The sequence below is a fragment of the Alosa sapidissima genome, chromosome 9, assembly GCF_018492685.1.
Source record: "Alosa sapidissima isolate fAloSap1 chromosome 9, fAloSap1.pri, whole genome shotgun sequence".
In the NCBI taxonomy this organism is placed as follows: domain Eukaryota; kingdom Metazoa; phylum Chordata; class Actinopteri; order Clupeiformes; family Clupeidae; genus Alosa; species Alosa sapidissima.
The window spans coordinates 24,613,333-24,625,941 of NC_055965.1; the positions used below are offsets into that span (position 1 = coordinate 24,613,333).

A 12,609-nucleotide genomic window follows, 5' to 3' on the forward strand; every position below is an offset into this window, starting at 1 on the left:
GAGAAATCATCTGTAAAGGTTACATCATAAAACAAATACATTTTTATGAAACAAAAATTATTTGCTTGACTATGTTTTGTCTTTTTGGCACTGGAGTAGCCCATTGACTCAGATGTGACGTGATCAGGTAAGAGGTTTAGAACAAAAATGGCAATGCTCCTTTGCGATTGTTGGACTTTTATTTGGACAAGTTGTCGTCATTCTGTCTTCCACATTCATGAAAGATTTGGTATGAATGTTGAGTCATGTCTGATGAAACAGTCATGAATTCTTCATGTGCTGTTTATGACAGCTGCTATGACTGTGTTATGAACTCACCCGTCAAGTAAAATGTTACCAAAAACAGAGTAAACTGTTACATTGAATGACAAAGCAGTGTGTGTGATTATCTTGTTCATAAATAATTATGTAAGCCTTAACATATATCTCATTGATATATGTGCATAAGTGTTTTTGAGAGTGTTTTTTAGAAGCATTTTGAGTAAGTTTCACAACTTTTTACTCCACAGTGTTGCAGTTTGCACTAATTGTTTTAAAAAATGCACCCATTGCATCATTGTGCAGACATTTTGATGAATCGAGAAATGCACTAATCGACTGATAATTTTTCTTTTATTAAAACATGTTTTTTTAAACAATACCTTTATAAACTGCGATCAAAATGCAATATTTATAGAAATCAATGTTGTAATAATTTATGCATTAAGGTGTTACTTGCATCACATTATGATGAGGAATTCATAATCATAAATGTCCTATGCTGCCCAGGAGCAAATTGTTTCTGCATTTTGGTCTCCAAACAAGGCTCCTGCTGTTCCTAAAATTGGTGCACCCCAAAGTGAATGAACCAATCCTATGCCTCCCCCCACAATTGCTCCAATAGTTCTACATGTCAAACGGCGTAATTCCTGCTTTCTCTTTTCTTCTCTTTCTATGTCTTCTTCCTGCTTTTTCCTTCTTTCATCTTTTATGATCTTGTCCACATCCTCATTTTTTTCCATCGCCTCCTTCTGTCTCTGTTTCTTCTCCTCTTCACTCATCTTTATCTGAGCCTCCAGGTACATCTGGTTTGTGTAGTGTTCTCCTTTATTCTTCTCTGCCATGGCCTCCATCTTCTTCAGCAGCTCTATCACCTGAGTCTGGTCAGCCTTCTCCGAGTTATCAAAGGCATGATATCCACCCCCACAGCTGTCCGTCAGGTTACGAATCTCTTTATTGAAGGTGCTCTCCACTGATTTCCCCTTCAGTTTATCAGCGTGAGTGAACAGCACCATAGTGAACTGTGCCGCTTTTTCACCAAAGTTGTCCTGGATCCACTTCACTGCGTTTCTCTCCTCCTCTGTGAATCTCACCCCTAATCTGATCACCAGCAGGAACACGTGGGGCCCAGGAACAGACATCTCAACACACTTCTCTATCATGCTTTTTAGCTCAGCTGCAGTCTTACTTGTATCAAACAGTCCTGGGGTGTCAACCACTGTGATCTGTCTCCCATGCACCTCTACACTCTCCTTTTGGGAAACTAATGTGACGGAGTCAGAAGATAAATCTTCTTTGAAGGCATCTTCTTTCCCCAGGATGGTGTTTGCGGTTGCACTCTTCCCAGCTCCAGTTTTACCCAGCAGCACAATCCTTATTTCTGCTGTAGAGGAAAAAAAATACAGTTTGTGTCAGAGCTAGTGAGCGTAGCTGAACGGTGCTAATATCCCGGTCCTCGCTCAGGTGAATGTTCACTCAGCCGCTCCTCCGCTTAAATTCGCGTCAGGTCGCTCCGCTCAATTTCGCTCCCCGCTCCACTTACAAATCTTCATGCTCCAGTGAAATCGCTCCACACTTGCTCCAATTTAAAAAAGGGAGAAATAATCTACAGGCCGAATTGTCACTTTAAACAGAATATTTAAATCACAAAAAACTAAGAGCAACTGCAATATGTTTCACTCATAGAACATTTATTTTAAAAGACACCTATAGTGCAACAACGAACAAGCTTGGCAGCGTCAATACACATGACCATAAAACTAAAGGGATCAGTGGGATTAATTGCCTAAAGAATACAAGCTTAGCATCCACATTTTACCTTAGCCTTCTACTTGATATGAAGTATATTCAAATTGTTCACATTTTTCTTTGCTCTCCATAGCACACACTCATGTTTCCACAAAATGTGTCTTCTTAGATTCCAAAATGAATCTTTACTCACTGAAACAGTGTCTCCATGGTTGTTCTTGCCCTACATTGTTAGTATCTAGTTGTTTTGTAGGAATAGTACACTGTATGACTTCAGTTGTATGATCAGTTTCTTTTCTAAAATATTTAGCGAACTCCACCCCATCAACGAACTTACAATGGCCAATCTTTGAAATTTAACAGTCTTGGTTTTATTAGGAAGAGATGAATTCTGGGTGGACTTGGGCATGCCTCAGACTCGTGGTGGAGTGGTATTGAAGCGAAATTGGAGCGGAACAGACTGGCTGCTCTGAGCTCTAAATCAAAAAGCGCTCCACACTCCAACAAAATTCCAACCGCTCCGTTCCTCGCTCGCTCATGCTCCACTCCGCTCACTAGCTCTGGTTTGTGTACATGTGTGTCTTGGTAACCAACCGCGAAGATTAGGCACTATATTTTCCATGACACACAGTGTGCTTGGTAATGCATTTATACTATATGTGCAGCAGGGAGGAATATTTCCTCTCTGCTAGCACCCACTCATAAGATAGCAGGTAGTTGGCCAGCCAGTTGCTTCTCATCTGTCTCAGATATTATAAAGCTAGATACCATATTGTCCGTTGAGTTGTATTAGGTGATATACGTGAACGGCTGCCATATTGCTGGGGGCAAACACATTACTGTCTATGGGCAACACTTACCAGCAATCAGAGACACCTGTCTGTTTTTCAAAGAGACCTGTTTCTCCTTTGGCCTCCTGTGATCATTGCCCCCACCATGAGGGTGGCACTATTTACGTGTGTTCTGGAGCCCATTATGTGGTATCTAGCTTTCTAATATCTATGATCTGTCTCATATATAAGCTTGGTGACGGCCCTTCTGACTGGCTGATTCCTGCTCACCTGATTTCTGCCACTAGCGCAGCCTACCTCTGGATTCTTCACCATGTCTGTCCATCGCTTGATGTCAGTATGTTTACAGTTTCTCATCGCAATGTTATTTCTTTCAATGTGTCGCATGTAGTAAATGTAGCCTCAGTTTTTACTTTAGGCAGTTGCTGCTACATCCCTATCATACAGTATGTGTCTGGATAGTAGGAGTCAAATTCTACCCACTGGTATGTAGCCTGAAAGGAGAGGCAGCACCAACCCGCTCTCACGGATGAGAATTGCGTTGGCCGCTCAAGGTTTGCACGTGTATGAACAATAGACAGACTGGTGAAGCAGGTGCGGAGCCAGAGGGGTGGCTCCAGATGAGATTTGATTGGCCACCCCAGGTGTCACCCCAAAAACCTAGTCTATGATTGGCCATTGACATCTGTCTAAGGCCGGACCTTTCTTGATGCACTTGCAGCACGCTAGTATGAAGTGTCATACGACGGAAACGTAAGTGGCAAACACGCTTGCCGTTATAGTCTACATGGCTTATTGTTTTTAGCATGTGAGTTAACGGTAAGCCAACAGGCTACTGCTTGTACTGCTTGGAAAGGCAGTGAGATATGTTAAGCTTATCGCAGGTATCTGTGGTCCTAACATGGTCAAAACTGCACGAAATTGGAAGTGTAGAATCATTATAACACCCTCTGAATGCACGCCAAGTTTCGTGGAATTCCGTTCATGGGGGGGGGGGGGGGGGGGCATACAATAAATTAATTTATGTTACTGTACACCAACTGGCCTGTAGGTGGCCGGACACAGTTTTCTGTGAATATCTTGAGAACCGTAGGGCCTAGGAGGACCACCTTTTTTTGTATGTTGGTCTTAAGGGGCCATGTCAACCCATCCCATTACATTGAACTGCCTTGAGTGAAGTGCGCTTGCGAGTTGCGTTCCTTCTGTAATTAATTATATGCTCTTCTTCACACTGAAAACAGTGACAGTCCTAGCTTGTAGCCTATAGCCTAACATATTTTTGGAATCAATTTGTGGTGTGATTGACATCAGACTAGTCATTAGCTAGTTAGTTGTGCACTGTTTCCCACTCAGTAGTAAGGTAACAAACAGCCTACTCCGATGAATTCTATTTTTTTGCCAATATTCTTGTCGCCCTCGCATATCTTTGCTCGCACACTGTAGGAACTGTAACGTGATTAATGACACGTTACACCCAACTTTGCTCAGCTACGACTAGAGAAAGAATCTCCCGTGTGTAGCCTAAGTTCACTCCAAGTTGGCCTACCCCATAAACTGCATGGCAGTAGGCTATTTCTATTTATCTATAAAATTACCACATGCGTTTGTTCAACTTTATGAAGCAGAATTAGCAGGCTATTTGCACACATTTTGTGTGCGCAAGAAATAGAAAATACAGCGCACGCGATTTTGGGCTGCACTTTGAAACTCGTTCCGGCGCCCCTGCCTTATGCCTTTATGATTTCCTTATAACTTTCTTATACTAAATAGGAAATGCAAACAATGACATGCCCAACCCTGGAACTGACTGACTCTCTGTCTCTCTCTCTCGTGCGTGCGCGCGCTCTAAGCAGCCTACGTTTCAAATTATGATAGCCTAAGGTAACGTTCAAGTTAGATCTGCTGCATGAAGGAGAGTGAGAGGAAACCCGTGTCCTGCTTTTATATTTGACAAATAGGTCCACCTCTTCTCACAGTTCCAATGCATGATCCGAATAATGGTATATTTGTTAGTCAACTTTGCAAAATACATTCGAGGCTACACTCGAAACATTCGGGGCTGAATCCCCGGCAAAATCGGCTGGCGACGCCCCTGATAAGATATATAAACTCACGCTATTGTATTATCATATATGTTTGGTAATGGCTCAACTGTCTCTAGAAATCTAGACGCGCCCCTAGCGCCCTAGTCTAGCAACTCTCCGTTGGCTTGTGAGCTCCAGAAATCGAAACTCAATCAGGCCAATGAAATCGTGTATAGAGTCGTTAGGTGGGCTTAACATAATGATTGATGGCAGAGTTGCAACGGTTTGGCTTGATTTCCCTGCTACTTAAAAAAAAACAGGTAAGATGGATGTTGCTGTTGGCGAACAGTGTGACACGAGTTAAGCTTTTATTAAGTTGGCAAACGTTTGAACTAGCCAACTATCTCCGCTGGTGGGAAACGCATGGGACTCATAGCGCTGCCGCTGTCCTATTGCGTGCAGATGGAATTTGAAAGACAACTGATTATCCCGCCCCTCGGACTGAGCACTGCGAACGGTGAGTGCCCAGACCCTACATTTTAATGTGGGTCTGGCTTGTCAGGCTACTACTGACTTGGACTGACTTGGAAACTGCGTCATGGAAGCAGTAAGTCAAGTCACATCAAAAATAGTAGTGGCAGAACTCCCAAGTGACACCTTGTGGTTGTTTGTGGTAACTGCAGTTTGTGCCATTTCTGCCGAGAAAATGGGGTGAGTGTTTCATGAAGGAACCCGTCCAAACTTAACTGGTACCCACTGTACACAAACTAATTACTAGGGAACATAGAGATACCCTTTTGATCACTTCCCTGCTTAACAAAATCCAAAAAAGGAAAACTTTATTGGAACGGCACCTATTAGCAACCGTCTCGTATTTCCGACCTCTTACATGTATGTGTCAATTAATATTCATTTCTATACAAACCAAGACAGCAGATTCCTAAAGAAGTGTTTCTAAATTAGCTATGCCAAAAATGACATTTTACCATGGCTCAAAGTGCTGTAAACAGTGTTGAAAGGCTGCATGTACAAATCCGCTTGGAGCTCCAGTGGAATTTTGATTTGTGACGAGAATTCTCGGCCTAACCGTTGATGTGCTGTGAGAAAGGTCGGAAATAGACACCCACCAGCCCAGCACTAACTCCAAGTGTGGTTAGCAAAATTGGATATTTCAGGCAGTAAAAGCCACGGTAAGAACCAAACTAGATTTTGTTCAAATCTACACACCTATATGGCTACTGAAAAATGTAAGGTTCATTTATCAAATGTTATTTTTAAGTATTAAAAAACATCATTGTTTTAGAATTTTCGAAGGAAAGGGTTGGTAATTGGTGCTTTTACGATACTTCATTGTCACACTTTCTGTGAATGACGCTATTTCCTGCATCTTTTTTATTCCAACAGTGAGTTATTTGGGGGAGAAACGAGAATGTGCACATATCCTGAATTACTTACACCTGGCTTGTCCTAGTCACTCCTACTCATCCTGGATTGGCGTTAGTAAAACGAGTTGAGCTGGATGACCAGATAACACTATGTCAAGTCTCGCTTTATCACTTATCTTGGATTTCTTAATTCTGCCTTTTTGAGATACCCCCCTGAAAGACTAGCATTTTTGGATCAATGAACACACATCAGTCATAAACACTCTTGGATTTGCTTAGTTTATTGGAAAATAACTTTAAATATCAAATCAATAAAGTTCACTGTATATACAACTATGGGGCATTTTGCCCATTTATCTTGGATTTCCCACAACTGAACAATGGACAGTAGAAGATAGCAATACATGTGTTTGCCATCAGCAGGAAAGACATGATTGCATATTACATGTAATTCAATTATTTTTGAGATGTCATAGATAGTGTACATAGCATGATATGAACGTGTATGATATGTTAATCCTATGTTTAATGTTTGATCAATGGTTTAAACATGAATGCATGGTTTGTTTTAAAGATCAAAGCAGATGATTAAGAACCAACAAAATAGGTATTCTGGCAATTCTTAACAAATAGCTGCACGGTATTCTTGCCATTTTGTATCCTGCAACCACCCTTATTATTTCTCTAACTGGACTTGTTGGCCCACCAACGTATGTCCCCAGAAATACTACAGAACATACACATATATCCTCCAGTTCCTCTTCCAGCATCATTGTCTGTCTTACACCTTCTCTGATCTTCATCTCTTCCTCCTCTCTTTCCCTTTGTTCCTCCTTTCTCCTCCTCTCCTCCTCTTCTCTGATCCTTTCCTGAGCATCCTGATACAACTTGTTTGTGTAGTACTCTCCCCCATTCTTCTTCACCAAGGAGTCAATCTTCTCCAGTAGCTCTATTACCTGAGTCTTGTCATCCTTCTCTTCATTATTAAAGGCATGATATCTACCTCCACAGCTGTCTATAAGAGTCTGAAGGTTTTTATTTAGTGTACTCTTAAGTGATTTACCCCTCAACTGATCAACATGAGTGAACAGCACCATAGTGAACGCTGCCGCTCTCTCACCAAAGTTCTCCTGGATCCACTTCACTGTGTTTATCTCCTCCTCTGTGAATCTCACTCCCAATCGGATCACCAGAAGAAAGACATGAGGTCCAGGAATAGACAGGTTGACACACTTCTCTATCTCTCTTTTTAGCTCATCTGTTGTCTTCTCTGTATCAAACAGTCCTGGAGTGTCGACTATAGTTATCTGTCTCCTCTGCACCTCTCCACTCTCCTGAGAAGAAACTGAGGTGACCGAGTTGAAAGATGAATCTTCCCTGAAGGCCTCTCTTCCCAGGATGGTGTTTCCTGTTGCACTCTTTCCAGCCCCACTCCTACCCAGCAGCACAATCCTCAATTGATTCTCTGTAGAGAAACATTCAGAAGCAATTTGGATGTGTGTGTGTGTGTTTGTGTCTCTTAGCATACTGCAGCTCAGCAGGTGACACTTAAGACTTGGGGCAGATATCAAGTTTTGAAAAGTGATATCTCCCAGCGCTAACAGGAGTGCATGCACACTGTGGCCAGATGCATGAATTGGGCAGAGCTGAACTGAGTGGCAAAAGCAAATGAACCAACCCTTTTTTTAACTGGTGCAGGAAGCCGGTCTTGTTCTATGGTGGTTATAGTCTCCTGGCCCTCTGGGGCCTCAACTGGCCTGCAGTATAGTACTTCATAACCAGAGATACAGCTATTCTTAATGACTTGTAGTTTATTTACCGAATGCTACTGTATAGCAACAGGTTTTGAGCAGTGGGCATCGTCAGCCAATTTTGCCAGGGCTGAAGCCCCGAATGTTTTCTGTAGCTCCAAATGTATTTTGCAAAATTGACAGACAAATATGAAACCATTATTCCGACCGTGCATTGAAACCTTGAGATGGACCTATTTATCAAACATACAAGCAGGACGCAGGAGTCCTCTCACTCACCTTCATGCAGCAGATCTAACTTGAATGTCACCTTACCATGAAACATAATTTGGAACGTAGGCCTATGCTATGACCACGGTTCTTGCTTGCTGAATATAATCTACAGTTGTTGGTAAGCTTAAGTCAGAACTAGTAGGCCTAATACTGAACGTTTAGTTGATAAAACACTATAAACAATATATTGTTTATACATTTTCAATATATATATAAAACAATATTTTCTTGTGTAGTATACTGTGGCTGTATAATATACTATACTATACTACATTATACTATATACTATGGTTAAGAAATATAATGTTACTTGACTCAACATTTCATGGCAGTTTCATGCCAGAGCAAGTTAAGGCCTCCTTACACCAACCAACTTTGACAAGATTTTGGAAAGATTCTTGAAAGTCTTTTGAGTAAATCTTGAATGGGGGGCGTTAGAAGACTAAAATCTTTCAAGAATCTTTCCCAAATCTTGTCAAAGTTGTTTGGTCTAAGGTGGCCATTAGGTGACTAATGCTCAAACATCAGTGATTCAACTGAACTGAAATGAACACAATATAACTAAACAAATATTTAAACTTCAACACACATTTCTTATTTAAAGATATGACATTTGTTATGGCAAAGTGTTTTTGATGGCAGTGGTTCTCCAACTTTTTGTCTGGCAACTCCCCCAAAAAACATTGGCCAAGTCTCGACCACCTACTCTCGATGAGGTTGTCAATATGTCAATACATTGAAGATAAATGGTTAAATATCTTATGCATAACTATCTATAAATATATCTATATCTATAATGCGTCTAACACAGCAAACAAGGGAATAAGAGGACAACAGAAAAAGTGATAAATATCTTTAAAGGGCAAATAGCAAGTAAAACAAAACATACCGTCACCTGATGCAGTGCCTCTGGATAACAAAGGTATTGTCCACAACAAAGTCAAAAACATGAAATGTTTCATCTTCTCAAGTCTGTGCAGAACTTCTGAAATGAGACTAGTTTCATTGAACTTTCTGTTGAAACAGATTCTCTTCAACAGATCAACAGTGACTGACTGAATCTCCCTCTGGCAGTTAAACAAATACACGCACACACACATGACTAGGCGTGGTCTCCAAAGGAATGATTAGCGTGAAATGGAAATGAAGTTGCAGTGCAGTTCCCTCTGCAGATCACCAGGGATACAGCTATAAATGAAGAAATGAATGAATCACAGGAGAGAGTGAAAGATTTTTAAGTACCACCTTCAGAAATCAAATTGTTTTGTGATGTGATGAGTGTCGCTTTTGCTTTTGAGACGACACCTAGTCATAGTGTACACAAGAGTTACAGACTATTTATTTTTTCCAAGACCAAATCTACATATGTATTTATTAACTTTGGTGGGAGTTGAAGGCCCTAGTTGTTCATATCTTTCTCTATAAAGGAAAGACGCGAGGACAACATACTAGAACAGCAGGATCTGGAGAACATGTCTAAAGAGCACATCAAGAGACCACACCTAGTCATTGTGTGCACATTGTTGAGTTATCATAGTCCATCTTTTTTTCCCGAGCCCAAACCTAATTCATTTTGTTGACAGCCGTCACACTGTTATGCTGAGTATGCTGGACCTGCAGCTCTGTATCTTTCATTCATTTCTCTGTAAACGAAAGACACAAGGGCAGCATACTAGTACAGCAGGATCTGGAAAACACCTGCAGCTGCTCGCATAAAAGGAGGGTAATGTACATACAAGACTAGCTCAAGAACAAACTGGCTTTGTGCAACACTATTCACAATTGTTCCCAAACTAAAACTAAATCACATAATGATGCATAAAAAGTGCTTTTTATTAGTATACCATACTTGTTTACATGCTGACTTGCTTTGAGAATGGTCCCGTTGTGGCTTGAGATTTTCAGGTCTCCTGCATATTACATTATTATCCTTTCAAAAACAAGGTTATTACAGTAATCTCAATGCTTGATGACTGAGCATTCTGTCTTCTGGCATAGTGGCACATAGTGTATATTTTAAATATTTCCGACTATCCCTGATGACTTAACACAGCCACGCTGGCCTGTTTCTGGTTCATCATTTTGAGTTTCATTTCTGAGGAAGTCAGGTGATTAATGCACATTACATCTACTCAGTGGTTTAATTGGTTTGTTAAGAAGACTCATGATGCATTGGCACAACATCAATCTTATTTATTTAAAGATGTCACGGTTGTTGAGAGAGAGGCAATATAATTAAATGACAGTGTCACAGTGTGTGTGTGTGTGTGTGTGTGTGTGTGTAAGAGGAAATGAAACTGAGACGGGAGGCTGAGAGGGAGGCGCTTGTGCATGTACAGGTAAAGTTTTCACAAAGTCTGAACTTTCCTCACAGTCTGGTCTCACTCGAAAAGCACTGAAAATACTCAAGAAGATGAAAGACGTTTGGTGGCTGATGCTGCTGTGGACAATGCCTCTGTTATCTTCAGGCAATCAATTAACACTTACTTCATGCTATACCACATAAACCAAAAAAAACTTTTTTGGTATATTTTTATTGTTTTGCCTTCATTCAGATAAGTGAAGTGACATGAATGGGTGGGATCAGGTAACACAGCAGGGTCTGGAGAACACCTGTAAAGGGCATATAAAGTGACCACGCCTAGTCATTGTGTGTGCACATTGTTGAGTTACCAAAGTCATCTCTCTTTTTCCCCATGACCAAACTTAATTAATCTGTTGACAGGCCTCACACTGCTATGCCGAGTATCTAATTCATTTCTCCGTAAATGAAAGACAAGAGGCCAGCAAACTGGAAAAACACCTGCAGCTGGTTGCATAAAGGGAGGGTAATGTAACAACACTTATGATGCATTGGCACATATCTTATTTATTTAAAGATGTCACAGTTGTTGAGAAAGAGGTAATATAAATGAATCAGAATTGTTGAATTAAAGAATGAAATCTCTCGAATGTGATAATAGATTTTCTGCAGATGACAGTGTCACAGTGTGTGTGTGTGTGTGTGTGTGTGTGTGTGTGTGTGTGTGTGTGTGTGTGTGTCTGTCTGTGTGTGTGTGTGTGTGTGTGTGTGTGTGTTAGAGGACATGAGACTGGAGGCTGAGAGGGAGGTGCTTGTGCATGAACAAGTAAAGTTGATGTGACTGTAGGGCATATGCCACAGAGATTCAGGAACTCGCTGAAGATCAGTCAGAGAGACTTTGTTTTCACAGAGTCTGAACTTTCCTCACAGTCTGGTCTCACTTGAAAAGCTCTGAAAATACTCAAGAAGATGAAAGACGTTTGGTGGCTGTCGCTGATGCTGCTGTGGACAATGCCTCTGTTATCTTCAGGCAATCAATTAACACGTAAGAGATAACAAAAATTGTTACCCCTTTTTGGTATCTGTATCTTTATCTGCAAATCATCCATTTGGCTTTATCTATGGTCTCAATCTCTGTTGAATATAAATAATGATTATGAGTAATGAAATAAATTCAAGATAAATTCAATAAATTCAATGTCAAGATATTTTGTTTTGTCTGACTGCATTTACTTCATGATATACCACATAAACAAAAAAAATCTTTTTTGGCATATTTTTATTGTTTTGCCTTCATTCAAATAGGACAGTGAATTGACATGAATGGGTGGGATCAGGAAAGGACCACGGGTTAGACGCTGCAGCCACTTGGCCCACAGCTCCCTCACACAATACAATCGTTGGATAAGAAATATGTTGACATTTAAATAAGCTCCATCACACAATACAATCATTGAATAAGAAATATGTTGACATTTAAATAATTGTGCTTATTCATCAAAGCATCATGATCCCTCTTAACACATCAGTTGAACCACTGAACAGATATGTTGAGCATTAGTCACCTGACTTCCTCACCAACAAAACTTATTTGCAGTGTTGTAAGGAAAAAACAGCTGACTTTAAGCTCATTGTACTTTGATTGCTGATGCTTTTTTTTTTTTTTTTTATTGTAAAGCGATTAACACTGTTTTGTCAAACATTACAAGGGCCAGTCTTGCTGGAGCAACTAAAGTACTGTACCTTGCTCAAGTGGCAGTTAGGAATCAAACTCACAACTTTACAGTATCTGGTTACCACATGTTAGCCCAGCTCTTTAACCACTACACTACCACCACTCATAATGCACAGTCACAATGGTAGATATATTAAGATTTAAGGTGCCATGTGTAATGTCCGCCAAAAAAGCAATTCATACTCCACATTCCATAAAAGATGGGGGCAGTATACCTCCAGAAAGTGAGTTGGTCTACCCTAGAGTAACAACCGAGAAATGTGTATTGCAGTTTGGCTGGCGGTTATGTTGTCCACATACCGCCTCCCATGGCCGAAACTGGTATTATGACACCTGTTAGG

The 12,609-nt window shown here is 40.7% G+C and overlaps 1 protein-coding gene across 1 annotated transcript; it reads right to left on the reverse strand.

The window, feature by feature from the left end:
- Positions 1 to 529: 529 nt before the first annotated feature.
- Positions 530 to 9,279, reverse strand: LOC121718475. The gene is made up of 3 exons (XM_042103487.1): positions 9,121 to 9,279; positions 6,785 to 7,672; positions 530 to 1,642 (listed from the first exon to the last, which is right to left on the reverse strand). The coding sequence occupies exons 1-3, from the start codon at positions 9,191 to 9,193 to the stop codon at positions 756 to 758; spliced, it is 1,848 nt and encodes a 615-aa protein (XP_041959421.1). The 5' UTR covers positions 9,194 to 9,279; the 3' UTR covers positions 530 to 755.
- Between the last annotated feature and the right edge of the window lie 3,330 nt (positions 9,280 to 12,609).